Source organism: Dermacentor andersoni, chromosome 1 (genome assembly GCF_023375885.2).
Source record: "Dermacentor andersoni chromosome 1, qqDerAnde1_hic_scaffold, whole genome shotgun sequence".
Lineage (NCBI taxonomy): Eukaryota > Metazoa > Arthropoda > Arachnida > Ixodida > Ixodidae > Dermacentor > Dermacentor andersoni.
The window spans coordinates 377725234-377752498 of record NC_092814.1 but is presented as its reverse complement, the minus strand read 5'-3'; the positions used below and the strand labels follow the sequence as shown (position 1 = coordinate 377752498).

The 27265-nt window shown below is 44.5% G+C and overlaps 1 protein-coding gene across 2 annotated transcripts in view; it reads right to left on the bottom strand.

The window, feature by feature from the left end:
- The window catches only part of park (E3 ubiquitin-protein ligase parkin), a 250664-nt gene that overhangs the window by 73935 nt on the left and 149464 nt on the right, over window positions 1-27265 (bottom strand). The window contains exon 7 of one of the 2 annotated variants that reach the window (XM_050168283.3): window positions 21134-21271. The exons of the other annotated variant lie outside the window; for it this stretch is intronic. Coding sequence (XP_050024240.2) covers window positions 21134-21271 — 138 coding nt within the window. The remainder of the gene's footprint in view (window positions 1-21133; window positions 21272-27265) is intronic. 2 annotated transcript variants of the gene reach the window in all.

Below are 27265 nucleotides of genomic sequence, written 5' to 3'. Positions count from 1 at the left end.
ATGACTGCGTACTTTTTAACTTTTTCGATCTGTGTTTGGGGTGCTTCCCCCTTTTTTATTTTTTTTACTAGCCCTTCAATGGAAGGGAAGCACAAGTAGGGAAGCACAAGTAGATGACACGCTCCAGTGTGTTCATGGCCAACGCTTCTGGTTGAAGTAACGCGCCGGGCACAGCTTTTGGCCTACTCCACGTTTCTCATATGGTAAGCTCTACTGCAATTTTCTGTTATGTGCGAGATGAACTTTAACACGACAGCGTTAAGGGCCCCGTATTGCAGAAAATTCGGTGTCATCGTCGTTAACCGTATGAGAAAAATAATCCCAAACCACGCAGGCGCTTCGGCTGCCGCATAGGCGTTACTGAATTAATTGCATTTCTAAAAAAATGATTAAGAAAATTCGTAAAGTAGGACTTACACCCAACCTACAGACATGATAGCGTCGAACTGTAATTTGAATATACCAGAAAACATCATTCTGTTAGGCAGAAACTCAAACACACACCCCTTTTTCACCTGTCGTTTGAGGTCTGTCTTAGTGGGAGCGGCGCGCCCCACTCAGTTCCTTGCACCACCATTCAGATGGCACTGCCGCGGCGCCGGCAACAGTGTGGGGGGAATGAAAAAAAAGAACCAGAACGCTCGCCTTCGTGCATAGCGTTCGCTGCCAGCGTTGCAGGTAGACATTACGGTTACATAAGCTGCATTCGTCGGGAAGTGGAATCAGTCATGGGTATTTGAATGCTATTGTGTTCCAATTTTAATGGCGAAACTTAAAGGCCCTGAGAACCAATTTTCATGGTATACCTATTTTTTTTAATGCACTGGAAAGGCTAACGGTCAGAGTGTCTAATCATGAACTGGTAACGCGGAAAACGTCGTGGAACATTTCTCATCAGAATTTTTTTCGATGTGCAGTGAGGATGTAGTTTACTGGAAGCATGCTGAAAGCGGTGATATGTGAGCGCGATAGCGATTATACGCCGGCATTAGTTGAAGGCAGACGACAAATAAAAAGTTAGAGCACTAAAAACCCGAAAGACATAGAGAAAGAAACACATACCACACGCGCTTTTCAGCGCTCTAACTTTTATTAATATGCGTTACCATCTAGCCCACCTATCCATCCTTTTGCGAACGACAAGTGTGGCCATAACTGTTAGAAATTATTATATTGTCTATGAAGTGGACGTTGCTGCGATTCATGTTTTCCGAAGTGTTAAAGTATTCCTGCCATAATAGCTATGTGCTTTCGTTGTTTCCTGTCCAACTGCTTTGGTATTTAACCAGTCAAAACGAAACCAATTGGATCGAAAATGAAACGACGCTTTTACACGTGATACGCAGTTCAGCATGTGATCATAGCCATGAGTGCGCTTTTGATTTCTGAAGCGTAGAATAAACCGTAAGTGTGTATTATTATATAGCAACTTCATTTCTAAGCACTAATTATGTTGTACTTAATACCAGCCGGCTTACGTACAGTAATCTCATAGACTACATACGAAGTACCAAGATTTTACTGCCAGGCCTCGCCACTTACTGACCTTTGAGACTTTCTTTGCCAATTCAAAACTATAATCCCTACTTCAATCGCGAACAGTGTGCTGGATTCTATCTCTATAAATCATGGTCATTTCATTTCTATCAACGTCTCCCAACACATTCTGGCCAGTTCTCAGGTCCTTTAAGCTTCCTCCAAGGTTTTGTTCGTGCTTACATTCGAGATTCATTTCGATAGGTTCACCTTATGCAGCGATTCACTGGAACTTGAGTTTCCGGTACCAACCAAGCAGTGTTCTGTGTGCAAGCATGATGTCGTTGTGGTTGTCAAAGGTCGACCGTCACGGCGTCATGTACTTTTGGTAACGACGGGTTGCGCAAAAAGGGATTACCATAGTCGTATGTGAAAATGTATTGCAAATAAAAATGGCTATATTGGCTACAAATTTGTTATGCTCTTTTTTGTGCTTGGCTACATTTGGGCTACCATTTCTCTAGCTTTGAGCTACGCCGCCTTGTCCGACCTGGCAACACTGCTTCGATGTCATTTTCCCTTGTGTTGTTGAGTCGGTATCATCTCTTCTTGCGGAGTTTTCTTTTTTCGTTGTGACCGTGTTTTGCATGCCACCACAGGGTGTCTACCGAGTTGACATTTCCAAATTCCCTGAGTTTTCCAGGTTTTCCCTGAGTGCTTTTGCACATTTCCCTGAGTGATGCAGAACTATGTTTTATTTCAAGACGGGCTGAAACCATATCGCCTGATGCTGTCACTCCCTAGTAAGCACATGAAAAAAATAAAAAAGCGACTTAATCCAATTTGAATACTAAGAAGCAGTGGTTATGTTATTTAAAAAGAGAATAGAAGACAGGGGTTAGTAAAATCCACAGCAAATAAAGTGTCCTAAAAAAAATTGCAAATGAAGTCGGAAATTCACAAATAAAAATAAAAAGGAGAGGCACATAGAAGCAAATATATACGAATATGAGCTATTTCTATCAACTGATAGCAAGCTCAGTGGTATGAGGCCCGAACTCTGTCACAATTGATATTCTCTCTGAACCGCTCGTAAGTCAACCTCAACTGCCCTGACATACTCTCAGCCCGCGCACGACGCCTGAGTGTTGTGTTTCACTGCTTTAAAGAGTTTATTTTGGTTTGGATGAGGGACACCTGCATCTCGGCAACAGCCAAAAATTTTTTTTTTTGAGCTCAAGCTTCTTCAAAGCGGTGGCAGCAAGCTTCCTTTCCCGTTTATTCCTCAATGCGTACATCATTTCTGTTCTTGTTATCCTCCTGCCACTTGTTCGCCCCAAGGACCATTTGAAGCATCTTGGTCAGTTGCACAGTCCACGACCGATTTTTAGAACACCCTAGGGGTCGGGAAAACCTTCGAAAAATCGGCCAGTTGGAAAAAAATAAATGCGTGTCATTTACTGCCCTTAGGGGCTCAAACCGCGACAGGCACGTTCGAAAACGCTCTAGAGGCCTGTCGGTACACATATTAGGCATATCGGCGCTCGTACTGTGACAGGAAATACCGGGTGCACGTGTGCATAATTAAGGAATGCATACTGTGTTCCGTGGCAATAGCCCCTTCCCACGCTTGTTATGCTTCACTGCAATACTTTTGCGTATGCTTCACCATGTAACATTTCTGTACGGAGGCGAAGCTGACTTTGGGGAACCGACATTATGCAACGCACCGTGTTTTCTAAGTTCCTAAGCCAATCGCGAGGACCACAAATGCGGAGTCCGTGCCATTGCTGACAGCAGCTTATTTGGTGAATAATGAACTCGGCACCCAACGGCAAGAAGCTTCACAGCGAACGTCGAAGCAGCTAGGCCTAGCGTTGCCGCAGTGGTGGCAACGGCTGCCAGCGGATCTGCGTGCGAGAGTGCCGGTTCGAGGTGGCGAAGTAATCAAAACGGCAGCAGTGGTGCCTTTGATTATTGCCGTTTCGGACCAGCGGTCACGGCAAAACATCCGGATAATCGGACGGCGAAGAGTTCTTGCGTCCGAAATTTCACACGTTCTCATACGTTGACTCTATGGGTTACTGGCGGTGCCGCGAAGCCGTCCAAATTATCGGGAATCCGGAAAGTCGGTCGTTGACTGCACACTGGCAACTCCTCCAGCCGACGACAGCGCGTCAAAGACGATTCATTACGATTCCTGTCTGTTGCTCGAGCCAGCATTACCGCGACTTTCGACCCTTTCAATAAAATTGCCGCTAATTTTCCCTGATAGAGGCCCGAATTCCCTGAGTTTTCCCTGACTTTTTCCAGACTACTCAAAATCCCTGAGGATTCCCGGTTTTCCCGGTTGGTAGACACCCTGTCACCACCATCGTGTGCTACAGTGATGGCAACGCCGGCAAAGCGGCAGAAGTACGAAGCCAAGAACTTGGCGATTAAGGGGGAAATTTTGCAGGCTTTGAAGAACGGCGAATCGCGATAGCACGTTATGACCAAGTACAACGTGAAGTGGAGCACGTTGAGAACGTACATGAAAAATGAACAACAGACCCTTCAAGCCTTCGAAAGCGAGAAGTTTCATGCATCAAGAAAGTGGTTGTGAACCGCAGCTCATCCCCAGCTCGAAGAAGCTCATCCCCAGCTCGACTGACTGTCGCAATGCGCATCTGCCTTTGAGCGGACCTCTTATCATGGCACAAGGTGAGAAGTACGCTCCAATGATGAACATTGAATCATTCAGAGCTTCAGAAGGGTGGTTCGCGAGGTTTCGGGAGAGACGCGAACTCGTCTTCAGAAGTGTGTGCGGCAAAAAGGCCAGCGCTGACGAAAGCGTGACCACCCAGTGGAAAAATGTGAAGCTGCTTGAGCACATCGCCGCATATGAACCAAGTGATGTGTTCAGTGCAGACAAAACTGCTCTATTTTTCAGAGCTCTGCCCGACAAGACGGTGACTTTCAAAGGGGACCTGCGTATTGGTGGCAAGAAGTGCAAGCAAAGGATAACTGTGCTTCTTGCCGCCAATATGACTGGCATGGAGCGCTTGCCACTTGTTGTCATCGGGAACGTGCATAAGCCACGTTGTTTTAAAAACATCAAAAGCCTTCCTGTCGAGTACAGAGCAAACGGGAAGGCTTGGATGACCTCGGACATTTTTCCAGGCTGGCTGCAGCAGTTAGACTGGCACTTCACGTCTAAAGACCACAAGATAATTATGGTTGTTGACAACTGCAGTGCACATAACTGTACAGTCGAACTGAAGAGCGTCAAGGTAGTTTTTTTTTGCCACCCAACACTACATGTGCCCTTCAGCCGATGGACCAGGGTATCATTCACTACGTGAAGTTGAAGTACTGAAAGCACCTGCTACAGCGAATGATCTTATGCTCAGAAGTTGGAAAACTTACTCCGCGCAGTGCACATCATTGCCCACGTGTGGAAAAATACACCTCTGCAAGTCATCGCCAACTGTTTTCGGCACAGCGGTTTTGTGAGGCCCGAGCATACGGCAGTAGCCAACGAGGTGTCAGACGAGCACACTGATGATGACTTCCCGACCTTCGATGCTGTCCTTCCCACAGACGTGACCCTTCAGGACTACATCGCGATTGATGATTGTGTCACCATTACTGGTTTCCTGACCGATGAAGAAATTTTAATGATGTCACGGGCACCCGGGAAGACCATGATTCAGACAAAGAGTCATGCGAGAAGGTGCAGCTGCGACCTCATCGCACCTCACAGGAAGTCACGGAGGCGCTTTCGATATTGGAGGACGTTTTCCTGAGCACTTCCGACACTTTGTGGGCTGTTGGCCACTTGGAAGAGTTAAGAAAAATTGTGATGTCAGCTGGAATCTGCACGCTAAAGCAGACGACTATTGCAATATACTTCAGTAAATAAATGTATACTTTTCCAACTTGGTTTTAATGTTGCTTTTCCTGTTCATTTGTTAATGCGGCATTCGGATAATTCGGATATTTTTCCCGGTCCCGTGAGATACGAATTAACGAGCTTTTACTGTAGTTGTGTTCAGGAACAGATGGCACGTCAGAATGATTTTCCCGAGTGACTACAGATGAGAAAAACGTATTAAATATACAGGAACACTCGGAATCTGAGAGAGGAAGGTTGTTTTCATCCAGTATGATAACTGGTTAGTACCTTGGTCAGAGAACATGAAGCGCCAGAATTTCTTTGGATTATTTTGCAAAAGGGAAGGCAAATTGTTGTGGAAATATTTATCTTTGGCATTGCATATTGCAGAACAGTAACTGGTCAAGCACTGTTTGTATTCGTCCAAAGCAGAAGGTGTACCAGAGCGCTTCGCATTACAGTGCAAACATTTTTTACTGTTTCTATGTTTATGAAGAGATTTGGTGAACTAAGGGTTTTATTTATCATTATAAATTGTGATAAGTGGGATACATTGCTTAATAAGCAAGGACATTTTGTTTCTGAAAAGCATTCAGTTTTCATTTACACATTGATTGTAGAAAGACCGCAGTAAAACGGTATTCGAGCTCTACGTTCATTTTGTTATAGTCTGCTTTGTTATAGTCCCGGATTTTCTTTTTTGATATACCTGTGAATGGTAGAGGCAAATCCTATGTAACTTCAGTTAAATTATGGTCACTAAAGCCTTTTTGGTAAGGCACTGACCTAACTGTATCCAGAGCATTAGTCAGTAACAGGTCTAAACGTGTTCACACCACGGGTCGGCTGATCAATGACTTGAAACAGGTTAAAGTCTAAGGCTAAGTTAATGAATTCTGTTGACAGTTAACATGATGACGATAAATTGGTCCAATCAATTAGTGGAAAATTAAAGTCTCCGAAGAGATAAATTGCATCAGTGGGACAAAGATCTTTGGCATCAGCGATACTATTACGAAGTTCACGTACAAAGGTATTGCTAGAATCAGCAGGACAGTAACAAGTCCCAATTAGGATTTTTGTGTATTTAGTCACACAGACTACCCAAATAATCTCAAGGGTCAAGTCAAGATTTAGCACGTACGAAGTGAGCGTATGTTTTAAACCAAGAAGGACACTGCCGCCTCTTTTGTTGATGTGATCTTTGCGATATATGTTACAGGGTTCACTATCAGCAAGAATCTCATTATTTGCGATTGCAGGGTGCAACCAATTTCCGTGAGGGCAAGAATATCGGAATCATTGTCTTCTAGTAAAGAGCAGATGGCATCAAGCTTGGATGTTATGCTTCAAATGTTAGTAAATGATATCAGAAAAGAAGAAGCGACCAGAGGTGGTGTGGGCTTCTGGTGGTGCTTTCATGCACATGTGTTATGCTGGCTATCTTTCTGACAAAATAACGACTTCGCTGAGAAGGTCGAGTATATAAGTTTTGCCGCCCATGTGCATCCTGTCAATTGAGAGTTTAAATGGTTTCTTTTGTGTTTTAGCAAATTGTATCAGTATTTTCCTTGCCTGTTGTGTAGCCAGTGAAAAATCTTTGCCGATCGAGTATTTAGATCCCTTCAGTTACAGAGCAGATGCAAAGATTTGCTGCTTATCCTTAATGAAAGTCAGTTTGGCTATTATGGGTCTGTGCCTGCAGTCTCCGAATTTACCTAGCCTATGTACACGTTCGAACTGTGCGCCAGTCATTGAAACATTTAATTTTTCAGAGCAGTACTTGATAACTTTTTTTTTTCAGATGCTGCTCAACCCTCACTATGGTCATATTTTATTTCGAAGAAAAGCAGGTTTGATCTTCTCTGTCTATTTTCAGCACCGTCCCACCTGGACATAATTTTTGTCAAATGCCTGAAATTTGCTGCAAGGCATTATCAGCCGTAGTAGCTTCTGTTGCTGAGTGCGACAGGAAAGTTGATTCAAGCGCATTAATCCGTTCAGTCAAGCGAGCAACTTCATTGGCAGAGGCTGTTAGTTTTTCTATGGTCGCGCATAATTGTTCCGACAAGGCTGCCTGCCCTTCCTCCAGTTCCTGTATCGTTGAGAAAGCCACAGCGAAAGCATCAGCCTCGGCCTTGCTCTAGGGCCCCGAGTTCGACTCGACACCACCTGACAACATAAGCAACACATTCTGCTAAAGTAGTTGGCATGTACAGTGCTCAGCAAGTGAAACGCGATACTCAGACAGCATGGCAGCCGGCACTTTTTTGCACCACCGTTGGACACTGGGGACATTGAGCTGATGCGCTTTTGCGTTACATGAAAACAAGAGTCCTTTTGATGCATTGTGATACAATTGAGCCCCCTCAGTGATCACCCAGCGCTCACCGATGGCACAAGAATTGCCGGCAGCCATACTGTCCGAGTATTGAATTTCAATCGCTGAGCACTGTACAATTTGCACTGCTGCTGAGCGTAGGAATTTGTCTGAAAGACCAGCCTCTGTGTCAAGAACTGTTTCAATCTAGGCTGAAGATATCACTTGGACTGTTCATTCTGATTGGGAAGTGGAGCAGCATTATGATAAATGCAGAATAACCACATTCATACATTTTACAAAAAAAGAACATATGAAAAACGTACTAACCGGGAAAACGTACGATCCGAAGTCACTATTAAATTTAGCACGCTCAACTGGCATTGACATCTACATAACGTAAAGCGCTGTCAGATCGTTGTAGCACGAGACGCCAATGAGCGCTAACCTGATGAGACCCAAGCAATGAGAGCCGGACATTATTTTTGCAGCTTCGGCAAGCTTACATTTAAACTCCTCAAATTTGATATGTGTGAGCAGCTTCTTTGGGCAGGCATTTATGCTTGAAGTTACCAACATGCCAGAGATGCCTTCACGCATCGAGCAGGTGGCGCCCAGGTGGCCAGAGACACTCTTTGATGTTCTCCTATTGCGAGTGTTTTAAGATGGCAAGAGGAAACCGAAAGGAAATCGAGCTGGTTGCCAATGCCATGCAGCCAGAAAGAAAAAGGATGCTCACTTTGTGCCGTCTACATCAGGGAACGCTGGCGCGTTTGGGTTATTGCCTATTAAAGGCGTGCAGTAAGCTTCCAACGGCACTACACCACACGAGCTGTGAAACTGTTAGGCTAAGATGTTTATTGCAATTGGGTTTATAGTGATAGCTGTAAATGTGACCTGCTATGACCCGCAAGGAGATCTGCCAGTATCGGGAGAGGAAACCGAGTGCGTGCAGGGATTTTCCTGTGACACAGACAACCAAGTATTGTGGGGAAGCTGCTGTGGTGGGCGCCTACTGCTCTACAGCTCTTAATCGTGCATGCCTGTGCTTTTATTGTGATAGCAATTTATGGATACTGCAGGCGTATTTCTGCCATCGCTGTAATGTTGCATATAAAGTCCAAGGGTGATAACATCGTCACCGCACACTGTATGTGCAAGTGAAAGTGTGTGAGGGTGAGCCGACGGCAGCTCTATCCCGCATGTGCAAAGGAGGAAAGCGGGGAGGAAGCATGCCATTTTCTATCGTGCACAAGCCGCTGGGGGGGGGGGGGGGGGGGTAGGCAGAGGGGGGGACATTTTACTCTGGTGGCTGTTGTGCATGGTATGGCCGCATGGGCCCCATCTTGAAAGAGATCTGCGTCGCAGAGAGAGTGCACACTGAGTGCCGATAGCTTCGTGTACGCTATGTTTTCCCTGCTTAGTTCGCGCTGAAGCAAGAGGCAGCACGAAGGTCAATTCACTCACTGCTGCTGCCATGCTTCCTCACTCCAGCATTTAGACAGCAAGTTTCCGTGGTCATCGAGTGAGATGTGCTCATGTTTACTTGTGCACACGTGACATCATGCTTGTTAATTTAGTTAGGAATCGAGTGATTACACATTTATACGGCCGATAAAACTACTGTATTTGCATGATTCGAACATGCAGATTTTTTTAGATACAGTAGAACCTCGTTGATACGTTCTCATTCTGTACATTTTCCCAGCACCAATGTTCACAATTGAGAACACAAAAAATGACCAGACAGAGTTACGCTAATTCTTTTACCAGTTCATACCTTCTCGGAAAACACGATTTCTTGGCACCAACGTCCAGTACGTCACCAAACTGCGATCCTCTGATACGTTTTCTGACTGCTAGATCCCATGTAAACAAGCAAATGCGCAAGGCATGTACAATCTAGAACAGCATATAGCTGCCTGCCACAGCTGCTTCATCGCAATACTCGTTCACCCCTCTCCAGTGAAAATGCTGGTGCGCACTCAGTTTCTCATTTTGGTACCAGCAAATCTTCTCCGGGGTTGTCGCACGCTGCATTCACAGCTATCACCGCCAATACTATTGCGATAAGCATCTTCGCCTATCTGTTTAATAGCGCGTGGCGCACGCTTTGAATAAGTGATAACCGAAACATGCCGCCGTTCCCTGTGTGCAAACTGCGACCATATATGTTTTCCGGCCGCTAGATCCCATATACAGAAGAAAAGGCGCGAGGCACACACGATCGAGAACAATATAGCATGGCCACCCGTCTCGACGTACGTGAAAACAACGGCACACACATTTTCTTATTCCGGTACCAGCAGATCTCCGCCTGGGTCGCCGCATGCCGCATTCACAGCTATAGCCACCAAATGTATTGCAATATGCATCTTCACCTATCTGTTTTACAGCACGTGGTGTGTAGTGCCATTGGTAGCGTACTGCATGCTTTTAGTAGATGATAATGGAAACGCGCCGCCATTCCCTGCTGCAGGCGGCAACGATGTGGGCATCATGTTTCACTTCGGCAGCATTCGGCGTTGCCCACCAGCTCGATTTCGTTTCAGTTTCTTGTCGCCCTCTTAAAAAACCATGCAACAGAAAAGCAACAAAATGCGTCTCGGGCCACCGGAGCACCACCAGCTCGACGCGCATCGGTGTCTCGTGCCGCAACGATCCATACAACGCTTTGCATTATGTAGATATCAACAATCGACATGGAAAAAATTGATATTCTCAAAAACGATAAAGAATTCAAGGGGTCTGAATACAGTGTTGACCAGGATTATGCACCAGAAACACGTGATATCCGGAAACAATTATGGAAATATGCTAAAACAAAAATAATAGACACCAACAGTAAGGTTAAGCTAAGTTTGGACAAGCTGATTGTTGACGGTAAGGCCTTCACATGGGACAAAGACAAAAAGAAAGTTGTCCCAGTTCTAAAGAAGAGACACCCTGTCCACAAGACGGCCCGTGCCTCACACAATCTAACAGCCGTTGTAGTAAACTGCAGAAGCATTGTGAACAAAGTAGATGAATTTGCGGGCCTCATTGACTCCTTGAAATCTGACGTTGTATTTGGGGCAGAATCGTGGCTGATCCCGTCAATCGGTGATAATAAGGTGTTTCCTAGCCACTTTACCGCTTATCGAAACGATAGGGCACGAATGGGCAGAGGGGTGTTCTTGTTAGTTCATTCTTCTTTACGGTCAACTTTGCTTGATATTGGACCCGATGACGTAGAATAAGTCTGGAGCAAAGTGATCCTTGCTGATAATACCTCATTTATTGCCGGTGCATTTTCTTGTCCGCCAAGTTCTGATGCAACTACGCTGCAGCAACTGCATGAGATAATTAATTAATTAATAAGACCAAATAATTATTGCCAGCGATTTCAACCTTCCAGGTTTGAACTGGTCTAATGGAGATTGTATTACTATGACTGGCTGTCGTGAAAATTTGGAAATGGAAAGCTTTGTTGATACATTGGGCTTTACTCAATACGTGAGTGCGCCTACACGCAACAATAACATTTTGGACCTGTTGCTCTGTAACTCACCTAATGTTGTAGAATCTGTCACTTGTATCCCAGGTATCAGTGACCATCTCGTTGTCGTGGCTAACATTAAACAGGCAATCAAACGACCCAAGCGACGCCAATTGAGGAAGGTACTTTTTTTTTATAAAGGTGATTATTCGGCCATTTCACAGGAATTATTTGCTTATTTGTCTGTTTTCAATTGTCTTTGCGAGAATTCTGATGTTGTACAAATGTGGCCTCTTTTTAAAACAAAAGTTACAGAACTGACGGAAAAGTATCTACCGAGTGTCCATTCAGTTGGGCTGAAAAACTCTAAGGAACCATGGGCGAAGCCTGGTATTCTGAGGTTAATAAGGAAAGGAAGACGAGTATATAAGGCATTTAAAAGAACACAAAGCAGTTATAAGTTTAACAAGCTGGTCAAAGTAACTAATGAATATAAAACTAAAGTTCACATTGCAAAGAATCAGTAGTTCAATTGACTTAATGATAATATGAAAACAAATCCAAAGCTTTTTTGGAAATACGTAAAAGGATGCGAATCTGACTCAACGGGAGCAAACGAAATTGTTCACCTTAATAAGGTCCTATCCGATGATACAGCTAAGGCAGCTTGCTTTGATGATTTTTTTCATTCTGTATTCTTGCCCAAAACAACCTTTGGAAAATTTCATGTGAGAGCTGAGCCATTAATGCAACCTGTCAAACTCAGTGTTGGTGGTATCGAATAATTGTTACAAAATATAGATGAAACTAAGGCCCCCGGCCCGGATGGCATTTCTCCCCGCATATTAAAGCGCTGTGCTTGGGCAATCGCATCCTACCTCTACCTAATCTACACTAAATCTCTTTCTACTGGAGTGCGGCCGGAGGACTGGAAAATGGCACATGTAGTCCGGTTCATAAGGGTGGTCCAAAAAAATACGTAAACAATTATAGGCCTGTCTCTTTAACATCCATTTCCTGTAAAATATTAGAGCATATTTTGTACAAATAATGAAACATTTATTACAACACAGATTATTAATTGATAATCAACATGGTTGTCACAAGGGACTGTACTGTTCAACAAAGCTAATTTAATTCTATCACGACCTAGTGGCTGAGGTGGATGAGAACGGGCAAACAGATTGTGTCTTCTTAGATTTTCGAAAAGCGTTTGACACGGTTTGTCACTCATTGCTCCTTCAAAAACTTCATGAGGCAAGTGTTAATCAAGAAGTCTTAACTGGACTGCCAATTACTTGTCGCAGCGTCGGCAATGTGTAATACTGAACGGCGCTACTTCTCCTTGGGTTGAGGTCACATCGGGAGTTTCTCAAGGATTTGTTTTAGGGCCGCTATTGTTCTTGGTTTATATTAATGAATTCCTGCCGGGATATCTTCGTGTTTACGCTTGTTTGCTGACGACTGCGTAGTGCATAGAAAAATAAAAAACGAAGAGGACTCCATCGATATGCAGGCTGATCTTACTAACATTGTCTTATGATGTGAGAAGTGGAAAATGCAACTAAATAAAAAAAATGTGTTCATGTGTCTTTCACGAAAAAAAAGAAAATAATAGAAACCCGTTATTTTTTTAACACTGATATTATTGACCAGCAATCTATGTATAAATATTTGGGTGTGACGTTTTGAAGTGCTTGTTCTTGGAACGCACATGTGAGTAATGTAGTTGCAAATGCTGCCAGAGCACTAAATTTTATTCAGCGAAATTTGAGATCTTCACCTTTTGCCCTAAAAATACTGCTTATTTTCATTTGTTCGTCCGATCTTGGAGTATGCGTGTTGTGTTTGGGACCCTCACCAGAAAACCTTGATCGACCAAATCGAGAGAATGCAAAACAGAGCGGCAAGGTTCGTCCTTGGGCGATACAAGCGAGAGGAGAGCTGCACTGCAATGAAAAGTGAGCTCGGATGGGAAGCGCTCTCGTCTTGCCCAAGGAAACTGCGTCTAAAATTGCTATTTAGCATATATAATAACAAAACTGGAATTAATAGAAACACTTATTTTAAACCACCACACTATGTATCTAAGAGGACAGATCATGACTTTAATATTCGAGAATACCGAACTAGAACGAACCATTATGCCAATTTATTTTTTGCCCAAATTGTAATAGAGTGGAATCGATTATCTTGTGACCAAGTGTGCTGTGCGAATGAAGATGTGTTTTTTTCGAAGTTCTAACCCCCCTGCTCGCACGCCCCCGGGCAAAGCAGGGTATCTCTGAATAACGAATAAAGAATAGTTGAGTCTGTCCAATTTTTTAGTTACCTCGGATCGTAGTACGTTTTCCTGGTTAGTGTGTTTTTTCTTGCAGTTTCTTCCAAGACGCATCAACAAGGTTTTACTATAAAATGCACATTCAAATTTGTATGTGCCTTTCAATCTTCATTCTACTCAAAATCAAAAACAGAACTGATTCTTACTAAACAAAAGCTCAATCCAATCTAGCTAGCCACACTGCCATCAACCGGGTTGTCAGAAGAAAGCGATGCTCGGAGACATCGCAAGGTGGGTTCACGGTGCGTGGACTGCCTTCCCGCAGACGATGGTTGCACGAGTTTTCCAGAAGTGCAGCATTTATAATGCATTAAGAGGAACTGAAGATGACTTTCTGTGGCTCGTAGACAGAGAAAAGGAGGTGTCGTTGGACTCCGATAGGGACTAGCCGCTAAGGGTCAGCTGTATGCATGTCTGTGTGCCTTTGTATGTTCCATAAAATCGTTTCAACATGGTACACGTCAACTCAGGTTTCGTTACTTAATGTGCATGTTAGAATCAGCACCAAGTTATTTTTTTTTTATGTTTCGGCGATAATATATAACTGCGTGTTACAATTGGTGGCACGGTAGGATTGTGCAAATACGGCCCTATCCTTACTTTGCATAACTGTCTACTAATTTGGTATCGCAATCAATACTTCACAAATGGTCTCAAACTGTTCCAAAGCACACAACACAGTGGTAGCTCCTAATTTCCAGATTCCACACATTCATGTGCTGAGCCCAGTTTTTTTGCGCATGTGTGACACGAGGTTGTGGGCATAGGCAAACATGGTCGCCCAAACACTGCCTTTATTCTTCATTAACACTGCACGCTGGGCGAGTTGGTGACTGAACATATTCCTAGGGGTGGGCACTGCAACCCGGACGAAGGACAAAAGGAAGTACACGATACGAGCGAAGTCTCGAGGTTGATTTGATTTCCATTTTTATATAATATTTCGGCTTTTTTCGAACAAAGGTTTGCATGATTCGAGCCTGTTGCATTCCTGATCGCACCTTGGTGCTCCCTAAGGCAGATGTTAAGCCAGCATCCTGTCTGCCTAAAGTACTTTTTGCCACACGAAAGTGGAATGATGTAGACCGCTTGCACCGAGCATGCTACGAGCTGCCCCATGTGTTTGACGTGGCACATGGCCTTGGATGCCTGTTAGGTCTATTGATATGATTGCAAATCTTGTTTAACAAGTATTTAGCTGAAAAAACGACTTGAACACCTTATTTCATGGCTGTCTTTTTTAATCCATGCCACATCTGATGGACATAAGGGATGACTGCAAACTTTTTTACCGTTTCAACCTGTTTCTGGGGCACTTCCCCCTTTTATTTTTTCACCAGCCCTTCACATATAGATACAATATATTTTGGAAAACCGACCTTCTCTAGACAATTAAGCTGTTGCGAAAAGCTCAGATTAGTGAGGTGGTGGCATGACTTTCTAAGTGCGGAACCTAAACACGTCATAGCAAGGCCTCTTTTTACTAGTTTTGAGTGTGCTGACGCATAGTTTAGAATTGGTTTGCTTGTCCTGGTGTTATATTGCCAACAAATATGTCGTTCTGTTAATCTGAACTGTAAATCTGAAAATTGAATTTCATTATTAATTGGCATTTCATGAGTAAATCTGTGAATAAATTTGTCTTCCTCCTTCACCACTACTGCACCGTACCGTCCTTGAACGGTTCATCACATGCTCCCCCCCCCCCCTCCCCCGAGAGAGTGCGAGCAACAAGCAAGCTACGAGGGAACTAGGAGATGCTGATCAAGTCAAATCAGTTTATTATTACTGTTACATTGTACATTAATTACAGCATATAAAATACACAGACGAGGGTCCCCAAATACGAGACTGCAATGGGACCCTCGTTGAAGATTACATTAAAATAATACAAGGAATAGCAGCAGTGCGAACAATGGAATAAATATGTAAAATAACAGTAAGCATAATGGAATAGAAAACAAAAATGCATAAAAGCAATACAGCATAAATAAAAACTGTATATAAGAACACAAACCTAGTACAACTCAACAAGCAAGAACTTCAAAAATGTAACAAATAGTCTTTTAATTAATTCTTGAATGACATTAAAGAAACTTTGGATTTTAGAGACCTGGGTAAATGATTCCATATTGTGATCGCGCAGAAGGATGATGATGATTTACAGTAATTAGTTGAAACTTTATGTAGGAAAAAATTATTGTTAGCAACAAATCTGGTACAGTTGGTATTTACTAAAAGCTCAGAATCAATAAAATTGATAGAAAGTTGACTTGTTATTTGTTTATGCATCAACAAAATTAGATTAAACCAAAACAAGTTATTAATAGTAAGGATGCTGTTGCAACAAAAAAGAGCAGAGGCACTGCCATCGCAAGGACAGTGAGAAAAAATCCGAATAGCTTGATTTTGCAAGTGCTGAAGAGATGAAAGATGATGCTGATAAGTATTTCCCCATGATACGATGGCACAACTGATATGAGTATGAATGAACGCGAAGTAAAGACAAAGAAGGGTCTGATGAGAAAATATGAGCGCACTTTAAGCAATGCACGAATGCCGCATGCTGCCATCTTTCTAATATGAGCAACATGGTTAACGAACTTAAGGTTGGTGTCATGGTAACGCCAAGGAAAGATACGCTATCACTGACACAAATAAAATGCGAGTCAATTGTGATGCCTGATAGTGAGGATAACTTACGTTGAGGTGATTTAAAAACCAGAAACTTAGATTTATTTGGATTAATAAATAATTTTTGTGGCACCACTTGGACATGCTACAAAGAACAGTATTTAATTTGGTAGTGACAGTGTTAATACATGTATCAGCAAAGAAAATAGTCCTATCGTCGGCATATAAAATGCAGTGAGCCATGTTTATACTGAAAAAGCCATGTTTATATGAAAAAGATGCGCAGTTAGTCCAATGTCTCATGATAGTTCTGTAACCTCATCGGCTTCTCAGAAAAGTGTGGCTGTCCGATGACATCTAACATAGCTGTGGTGGGTGAGGTTGGCTGTAGCGTCCAGGGCGGCATATGAGTGCCGCGCACATGAATACAGCTCCTGTCACACCATGTGCTCTGGTCGCAAATTAATGAGGTAGGGGCGCCATGTAGCTGTGGCAGATCGGTGTAAGGTTGATGTTTTTAGGGACTGAATGATACATGGTGTGGCCTATACTTGTTTCATGTCTGGGATTTGTCATGTTCTGTTGGCCTCGGTCCACTGGTCGCAGCTGGTAGACATGTGCTGCCGCTTGGTCAAATGCTTGTTGGAAGATCTTGCTCGAAAATGGTCCGTGTCTTTTGCATCGTATTTTACGGTATCGCCCTTGAAGTCCTCGGCGTAGGCCCAGTCTTGATTGCTGCCAAAGCCATCCTCAGCGATGCTCCTATCTCGGAAAAGGCTGTATTCATTGAGTTCGCCTTGGAGTGAGTGGGTTTGAGCATTGATGTCTTTCTTGTTGTCGCATCTGTGGAAATTTCGGTGGCGGTCTTTGTCACCTTTTGTTTCGAAGTCGTCGTGATTGCTGCCATTGTTCTTGCATTTTTATCAAAACATGCCTTTGATTTCTTTTGCAAATTGAAGTGGGGATCAATTGGTAGCTGGCGCACTGCTCTTTTTTGTTAGACTTGTCTGGTGGCGAGGGCAGTGTGCCAGGCTTCTCAGAAGACTCTTCTGAGGCTTCTGCAACGCCACTCAGAACAGACACTTGTGTAATTCCTCTGTGTGCGATGATGCTTGACACATGCAATGCTTCTGCAGTGGCAATAGATTGTTGAGGGTTAGTATGTAAAAAGCTTGAGAATCACGAAGCAGCATGTTCTTCAGACATATGTGGCTCCAAAATGCCTTCTTGAAAAGTCCATGCGTTAGTGCTGGCGCTTGTATTCTGATATCGTTTTGGCAGAATTCAAGTTGGCTTCGTTTCATCAGAAGAACTGATCGTTGCGATATTTCTTGTTTTTGTTGTTGATACCAAAGTTTGTGTTCATGCACTTTGGAATTCCTGGTGATTGAATGCTAGATGGTGTTGCAGCAGATGTGGCTTGACCACGTTCTTCCAAAGTAAGGTTGTCTGTCTGCGATGTCGTGACGCTGTGCTCAATCATGTAAAGCATGCACTGCGGCCAAATGTTCACAGAAGAGTCTTGCAACTTAAAAGTGCACGGTGGCCCACGCATTTGAGATGAGCGATAGAATGTGCCAGAATGCAACATTGGCATCAGTGCTGTAGTGTGCTGAAGACATACGTATTGCTGACTGATGTGTGGAGGTCAAACCTGGCTCAATGTTGGGTTTCGAAGGTACGAATAGGCATACATATTGTCTAGTGCACAGTGGCTTTTCTTTTATTGGGAATGTCAATTTAATGCTAGGCATGCAATTGGATGTCCTCTTCGTGGGAAAATCACGACAAGAAAAAATCGCTCACGATCTACTAATATGGGGCTTTGTTTCGCACTGATGATGATTGCTACATGGAAAATACGTGCAACTGCAGTGACCAAGTTCAAATGTCTCCAGCTGGTGGATAATGGAGAGGTCATAAACTTTAAATTAGCTGATCATTTCGTCTATGATTCTGCTGCACGATTCATCGTTTTCAAATATGTGCATGAGGTAGAAGCGAAATGCCTCACTGGTCACATATTCATTGAAGTTGGCGATGATCTCCTGATGCAGCGGATGTGTGGAACTCGAAGAGGCGGAACCAACCTTCCACGGGCCCATACTAGGGCCCGTACGCTCAGTTACAATGATAACCTGAGAACAGTCGGATAACTGTCATGGCTCCTTTAAGGGACAGCCCTCGTATAAGTCTACAACTGGGTCTGATGAGGGGTCGTTTAAAAGAATCTCTTCAGTACCAAATAAATGAAGCAAATGCAGAGATACAGTAAGCATTAGAATTTGATGTGACCAACAACGAATTTTTATGGTGCCCATTTTTTTAGTGCAATGGAAAGCTTACTAGTCAGGGTGTCCAATCCTGTAATGGTAACGTGGAAACATCATGGAACATTTTGTACAGATTATTCTATCTGCAGTAGTGATCGTAATCACTAAGTTGTACACTGAGAACATGCTGAAAACAGTGATAGGTGAGCACAATTGCCTTTTTCAGCATTGGTGGGAAGAAGACAAGTGCAGCCCTAGCTGCCAGAAATTAATATTTTGTTTATAAAGCCAATGTTCACGTGATGGCATTTGCATGTCACAATGAGACCACAAAACTCAAGGTACTCACTTGCAAATTCACACACATACAGAAGCACACATCTGTGCCGCCATGCAATAAGCAACACCACGGCTTGCTGCAGTTCTGTAGCTGCACTTGTTGCCACAAAGACGTGTTTGTTAGCATGAGCTTTCTTATAGTAAGCATAAGCATTGTAATAAGCATAAAATGAACTGCAACTCTCTGTACAGTTAAACCTCGATATAACGAAACTTTAATATAATGAAATTCTCGATATAATGAAGTATTTAACTTTTTATAACTTTGTGTCTATAGAATACCGTGTACTTAGAACCTCAATATAACAACGTGTGTTTGCATGTGATTTCAATAGAACGAAATTTCACTGTTGCCGTAAAGGAATGCCGAGACAATAAATGGAAACTTCTGTGGACGCAGATGGTCAGAGGATTGAATAACAAGCGGCTGCTTGTAAACGCACCTCTCAAATCACATGCAGTGTGGAAAGAGCGGCCGCCAAAGTGAAGCCGCATCATGTTCCGTATAAAGTCCAAGTGCAATAAGATCCTATTGTGCTCCATGCACTGTGTGCTTTAGGTGCGAGTGAAAGCATGCGAAATTGAACAAAAACGATGGTGACTTCATGAGTGCCGCCTGCCTGGGCGAGGAAGGGGAAAGATGGGGAAGGGAGTGAGCGTGCGGTAATGTGATCAAGCACTTGTGAGAGCATGAGGCGGGGGTCCGTTAAGATGGCACGCGTCTCGGCCATGGCTACGCATGGCTGTAAGTGTGGCTGAGCACATACGCAGCCACGCACCCTGCTTTAGTGGTAATCTGCCGCATGTGCAATGAGTGGGTGTGCCAAGACGGTGTGGCATCATGTGGGCTGTCTTCCAGCATGTTTAGTATTAGAGGTTGCATAATCTCGAGTTTCGGTAACCTGCTGGAGCAAGGGAGAGGCAGACGAAGCATTCGCTCCCTGCTGGCAGTGCTTTTCATGATAGTGCTGTCCAGTGCGGGCAATGCTATCAGCCATGTGGGCAGAGTCACTGGCTTCGCTTAATTCGTATTGCCGATGTGATGATATCGTCGATGTGGTATGAAGCCGTATCCTTCGTAGCCAACTCCCAAATTTATCAAAAGGAATTGTTTTCTCATTTAAATGTGCTTTTCCGGTTGCCTGATAATTTGGAAAATTCTGCGGCCCCTTTCCGTGTAAGAAAAATCAACTGGTGACTGTACTTATTTAAATAAAAGTTTCAATTTCAATACAACGAAATTTCGATATAATGAAGCAAATTGCCGATTTTACAGACTTCGTTATATAGAGGTTTAATTGTTGTGATGGGTTTGCACATGGCTCACCCTACGAACAACGGTCAGGAAAGGGCACGACGCTCCTCCACTTCGCAATGCACAAAGGCGCTACGGCAGGGTTCAACGACTCTCTGACACGGTGCAGAGAAGGCTCCAGAGTCAGATCGCCGACAAATGCGGGTTTATTCACCCCAGATACCGCACAGTACGACAGTCACGTACGGCACTTATGGGCAAAGGCTCAGCGCAAAACCAATTGAGTACGTGCACCCGCTGCAGTAGGTCTAACCGGTAAGCGGTCCACCAGGTGCGAGAACGAGGAGTCGCGGGAGCAAAGGTCCCATGCAGCGAACTCATTGCGGCCCTGTGAGCATCTGCCACGATGATGAAGCGCTCAGCAGAAGAGAGCTCGGGTGGAGAGGGCGCCCGGGGGCTGCCACTCGGGAGGCCAATCAGGGCGCGTCCCGGTGACACTTTGTCGTGCACTGATTCGAGCCGGGGAGAGAGAAGCATGGTTTGCGCTGGAAATTAGCTCCGGCGCACTAGCCTTGTCCGCGATGTTGCCATTATGGCGGCGGTTGCCGGAGATCGAGCTAAGCACCACACGCGAGCTGGGGGGACGAGGCACGAGAAGGCACCTCGACCATTGTGTAATATAAAGAATGAAATTTTAATCAATACATATGGTGTGCTTAATAACAGCCGACTTACGTACAGTAATCTGCAGTTATGTGGTTAGCATACAGCTCTACTACCAAGGTTTCACCCCAAAGCAGTGCAACATACTGTTTTTTTCACTTTCTGTGCCAATGTAGAATTATAATTCCTGCTTAAACCATGAACAGCATGCTTGATTCTAGCACCACAAACCATGGTTTTTACAATTAAAACAAAATCTCATAACATGCTCTGGGTGGTTGTCGGTCCCTAGGGAGCTGGTGCTAGGCCTACAGACATTCTACTGCAAAAGAAGCCTGTGCAACACATTGCTGCATTCTAAAGAGGCTCTTTATAACCCAGCACAGTGGACAGCTTACTCAGAAATCTTCCATTGGTAAGAATCCAACATGGCAACGAGGAAGTGTTTTCTTGGAGTTGTCCACATAAGAAACTCACCCCACATCCACGGTCACATTTGATTCGATCACAGCCCGGTTCGGGCAGCAGTCCCTGTCCACACCCAGGCCGGGGACACAGCAACCCTCCCGCCTGAAGGACCCACTCTTCAGCAGCAAAGCGCTGGTACCGCTGGTACTGCGACATATGTGAGGACATTGGCACAAAAGCTTTGGACAACATTGAGATGAAGATAAAGATCATGCAATGAGCTACGAAACCAAACATTTAGTGGCAATGTGTGCAGGCAGCTGGTATCAAGAGGAAGAGTTGGGCAACGCATAGAGCACATGGTGATTTATGGAGTTTAATCTTTTCTCATGGCCGCACAATAACGGTCAGGTGGTACCAAACTGCCTTTCCTACATTTTGGTAGGAAAGCACAGTGGCAGAATGCGGATATGTATCCACTCATCAAGCTTACCCCTATGCGTGTGCATGCTTGGTTGTAGAACGATCTATTCACTCGGTGAGAACCAGTGGCGTTTATTTGAAAGATGCTACCTGCTGCCAAGTGACACCGATCATACAGTGCAATTTGTGTATAGAACATTGCCTAAGTGCACAGCGTCCTTTTGCCAAAGTACCTTTTGCATGCCTTTGCGCCCATGCCGCTCTTGGTTGTGCACACAGTGCATGATTGCAGTGTGTAGCTTGCAAGCACAAGCCACAGGCAACACACATCAGCGGCTTGTTTGGGTTCCATAAAAGGGTACAGTACGCTTGCAATGCCACTACGCACTGTGCCACACAGGCGGTCGAGCAGATAAGTGGGCTTCCTCGGAGTTCTGGCAGTCTGCTGGCGGCTAGTTAGTTCCAGTCCTGATAGAGAATGACATCACGGCCATGTGAGTTGGGATCAAAAGACAACTCAAAGCTGCCTGAAGGCTGCAAAATTGAATGCAAGGATAAATCCAAACACGCTAAGGGGACCGGCAAAGCACGCTTGGCATAGTCTGCCCATTTGTGCATTGCCCATTTGGAAATATGCAGTTACGCTTGGCAAAGAGCTGAAGCATTATTCTTGAGCAAATCTCATTTGGTGGTACGAGCGCTTTCACAAGATGTTGCATGACTCAGCACAGAATGCACATTGTGCCAAGCTCAGTATTTTTGCAGAGCGCCACAAATGCTGCTAGACGCGTCCTGTGCCAAGACACACGAAAGTGATCGTATCCCTTAATATTATATATTCACATGGGCGGTATGAAGTGAAGCCTGTGAAGCGTTCGCGTCCACTCCGCAGCGGTGGCACAATAAAATCGCCAGCAGTGGGTTGACGCGATCAGTGAACCGCTCTCCACACAGCCCAACCAGTGCAGTATTAAAACCTGTCAGACACCACTATGAAAGCTTCGCTTTTAACGTACATGGAAATGAGGCGATGAGTGACAACGTTTTGTTCAATGCTGCCATGTCTGTTGTAAATTTGTGACATTGCACGTTTGTGTAAGGTCCAAGAAAAAATGAGCGAAATCTGGTATGGTGTCTGAAATTTTTGTAGCCATTATGCATTGTTTCTAGTATTGGTTCTTGAAGTGACGCAACACAGTAATGACAAGAATAGTGAACTGTTTATTGCTCTGCACTTGAGCTACTGAAAACCACCTGGGTAGCAACAGCCGCAGCGGCTAAGTACATTGTTTCTTGCCGATAGCCGACAAGGAACTCAAGCACGTAAGTGCGCTTTATCAACTTCGCTGCACTTCTTTAAGTACAAAAGTCGCAGTTTTGACCGAAAGGCCCAGCATTGATAGCGATAGCAAAGTATTAGATAACTACACGAAAGCACATAGTTTTATCAATCATATACATTGCAGTAAACATTCGCTTACTAATTAAATAAACAAGCATGGTGGCATGCACCCACAGGAAAACATGAATAGATATCACGCTGTCAGAACGAGGGTATGATGAAGAGCACTGGCACCAGAGAGCAAACACTTGGTCTACCTCTCATTTTAACGTGTGTCTAAAACCTGAGAAACCTGAGCCATGTGCAGCCACGGGCAGGCTAGAGGACATCTGCGCTCCCCCACCTGCGCGCGTGGGAAGAAGTCGCATGTCTTGCACTCACAGTACACAGGGTGCAATAGGATCTTATCGCACTCTTTTACAGCACATGGTGGTGAGAAGGTCACCACTGCTCTTGCTTATCACTGTTATTACTACACAAGGCAGGCCCACAACAAAAACGCCAAATGAGGCACTGGCGCAACACCCGCTTTGTGTACAGAAATATATGCTGCTTAGAATGTGTCGATACAAGTGCGCAATACACTGCGCGAATACCGCACACTCCAGTTATGAGCTCTGAAATCTGATGGCGTGCGCCGTGAGATTTCAGAGGGCATGACCGGCTGAATTCACCGCTACAAGCGAAGCCATTGCTCCGCTCCGGTGGCCACTCTCTGTCGCATGGTGCACGATTTGAGAAGTGCATTCACAAGCAACCACGCTTGTGGAAATATAAATTCTTTTGTTACAAGCAAGGTCAAAGCAAATAGTAATTAGCAGAGGTGCCTGAATACTAGAACATTCAATTTCGAATTGAATAGTAAATGTTCGAGTAGTTCAGTTCACAAATCGAATATCTAGTATTTGTTTTCTCAAACATTCAGTTTTTTAAATATTCTGTATATTCAGAGAATGACCAGACTGCGGTAGGTGCCTTAATGTGCGCAGCATTTCCACAACACGCGATCTCTATTGGTACATCAACACAACCAACCAAAACAATTTACACTATGCGGACCGAGGGTAGAACAAAAGCAGCGCTTATGGAGAGCACAGGAGCATGTCCAAAGATCAGGCCAATAAGCCACTGGAAGACACGCTTATCGTATTGGATACACATATTCAGTGTTCACACATGCAGATTCATACAGTACGAAGCTTTTTACCCCCATGCAAGCACGTAGACAAACTTGGCCTATGCTCGTAGTAGTTGCCAGCCCATGGATCTGAACGCAGCTTCAACAGCCGTCAATCCAACCCTTTTTTGTGGGGATGTTGCGAACAATCACTGATGAGTGCCCTGTAGGAACATATTAGCGACAAACTTTCCGCAACTGTTTATGGCCCGTTATCACATTGGCCAGCGGTCAATTTTCGTCACGGTCATATACCATTGGCCACACTGTCTAGTCCATTAAACCTAATCGCAGCTGTGTCGTTGGGTGCCGGCAACTAAAACTACGGTTTCATACCAACTCAATGCAGACCTATGCACAGCAGCCACACGACCCTCAGGAAGCCAACAAACTGCCTCGCCGATGAAAGACATTGTACAGTATTAATGTTATTCATGGCCCATCATGTTTGTGAAGCACCATACATGGCCCCTTATTCCGAACGCCGTTCATAGGGGCACAACGGTCTCTTCTCGCAGCTTCGAGCAACCCATCACAAGACTAGCTTTGGATTTCCATGGTGGGCTTGAAAATATTATGTGACCCGCACACTGACCCCGGCTGCAGACCTATTTACACGGACAGCAGATGGACGCGGACGGAAAAAAAGGGGGGAGTGGGGGAGCGTTGCATGAATTGCTGTGGTCCTCCTGATTTGAGAACTCTTTACCGTTGGTGCAGAGCATGGTCGACCTGAGCAGTGCCAATGACCAGAGTGGTGCTGATTGTCACATGATTTGCATTTCCCGCTTTTGTCCTTCGTGTCAATTGGCCTTAACAAGCTGATAACCCAAGGAAACTACCTACCATAACGATGGAAAAGCCCTCCTGTTCTCTGGAAGAAAACTGGAGAGCAAAACTTTCTAAGCAATAGAAGATTGCCATTAGACACAGTATGGCTCACTATTAACAGAGTGACTGGCGCAGCATGGCCTTAGTCGCTTTTGCACCATTAAACCCGAATTAACTAACTATTAACTGAAAACCTCATTTGTATTTAGGACTACTACTCTATTCTTCAGCTTCAGGAAGAAAAAAACACACTTGATTCTATTTGAGTGAAATTCTATAGATAAAAAATATTTTCCATACCTTCACATAAGAACTAAGTAGTTATTAGTGCTGGCATACTAATTTAATTTGGTGTTCCCTTTAAGGAGGGTAAAGTGTACTATACATCTCGATTCCTAGGTACCCAAGTTATTGATAGCTAGCTACATTCTTGTTATTTAATGTGATTAGCCTCTTGAGCATGTGCAGCACCATGTTTTTCACACAATATCTGTAAGCACAAGAGGTTGTGTTAAGTTTTCTGATATTTGATGTTCAATTTGATATTCTGCTTTTTTTTTTCTCAATTCGATTCGATATTTGATTCAACACCCACACTTGAGATTCATACACTCCTAGTAATTCATGTCCAATAATTTTGAAGTGAGTATTTTGAATAGTTGTGAATTTGCAGAAAACCTTGACATAAGAGCCAGATGTTGACAAATCTAAGAAAAGTTATTCAGATATTTTCATGTAAAAATGCAAGTGCAACATTTCTTACAACTCCAGCAGCACAGACAATTTATTTAATGGCTCTTTTTCACTGTTACGCTTCAGTCTACTGAAAATTTTGTAGTGGTTAGACAGGTGTTGTGTCGGCAGCGGCAGGCAAGCGGGGGGCCCCGACGGGCGAACGCGCGGCTAGCGCCGGCGCAGTGAAGGAGACACGGAGCTAACTGCTCCCGATGAAAACCGGAACGAAGACTCCGCCGACCCGCGGCTGTTTATTACTTATAAAGGCTTCACACGCTAGATGACACCTCCCGATTGGTACAAGCTCGTCACATGACAGAAGGGGGGTGCGCCATCTAGCTAAACAACTACAAAACATATGTGCGATGACACAGAGATCTGACAGGGGGCGATGCTATACTACATCATCCCCCCCTGGAAACAAAGTAAGCATACCGTGAAACGCGCACACGACGCGCACTTAAGTCCAAGGACAAATTCAGTTCGTTCCCCCCCACGTTCACACACACGTGCACCAGATGCACACAAGGCACGCACTTAAGTCCACAACAATTTCAGTCCGTCCCTGCCCAAGTTCACATACACGTGCACCAGTCTTGGGCACCAAAACACCGGCAGTCACTCAAGGTCTGACAAGGAACACTGTACAAAACTCACTGCACCGCAACAAGGAGCACTTTTTATACCTGTGTTAATGAAACATGTGGACTGTCTTAACAAGGCCCCTAGCCGTGGCATTTAGAAGACTTAAATACGTTCTACACTACAGAAACAAAATCATCGAGCCACGGAGGCCGTTTTCTCTCACGAGGACGCGTGCGTACCGCGGAAGAACTTTGGGGGTTGCGACGCGTATCGGTCGACTTTAAAGACCCAGTCGTCCCACTACTATTTCCCTCCCCCTGGTTGGACAAATGAATGTGGTTAGCGCTCAAAGCTGGAGAGGGTTGCCCAGGAGGCTCCTCTCGAAGTCCCAACAAGTCCTGGGAGGCTACTGATTCCTCCACGGAATCAGAGACGACTGCTGACTGTGCAGACTCGGAAGTGATACAGCCAGACGAACTACTTAACTGATGCCTATGAAAGGACGATGACACTACAGACGAGTCATTGGAATGACTATCCAGGTTTGAATACGAGTACAAAAAATCTTTACCACTTGTACACAATGTACTACCTGCTGGAACCTTCATCACTACGGTTAACTTAGACACATGCCACGTCTTCCCATCACTGAGTACAAAAATAGATGGTCCTATCTGGGCCTTGACTTTACGAGGTTTACTGTACTTAAAAATTCCTTTCCTGTTAAATCTGATTCTGACGGTGTCTCCCACCTTGATACGAGTTGCCTGAGCACCTCTACGTTTGTCTACGTACTGTTTAGTCTGACGCTGTTTCTGCGAGACCCTTTCTTGAACTTGAGACACAAGACTGTCCTGTTCCCGTAGATCTACACAGAGCCGCATGGTTCCATCCTTCTTGCGCACCACCACGAGTGGAGACACCCACTCGGAAGCCTCGACGCGCTCGATGACGTCGCAGTCCTCGAGACGTCGCAATTCATGTGTGACCTGGTCACGGAGAGCCAGGGGTAGTCGGCGCAACTTTGAAGATACTGGTTTCGCATCTTGCTGCCGATGAATTCGGTGCACAAAGTTGTTGACGAGGCCCAACTCGTCACTGGAAAGGT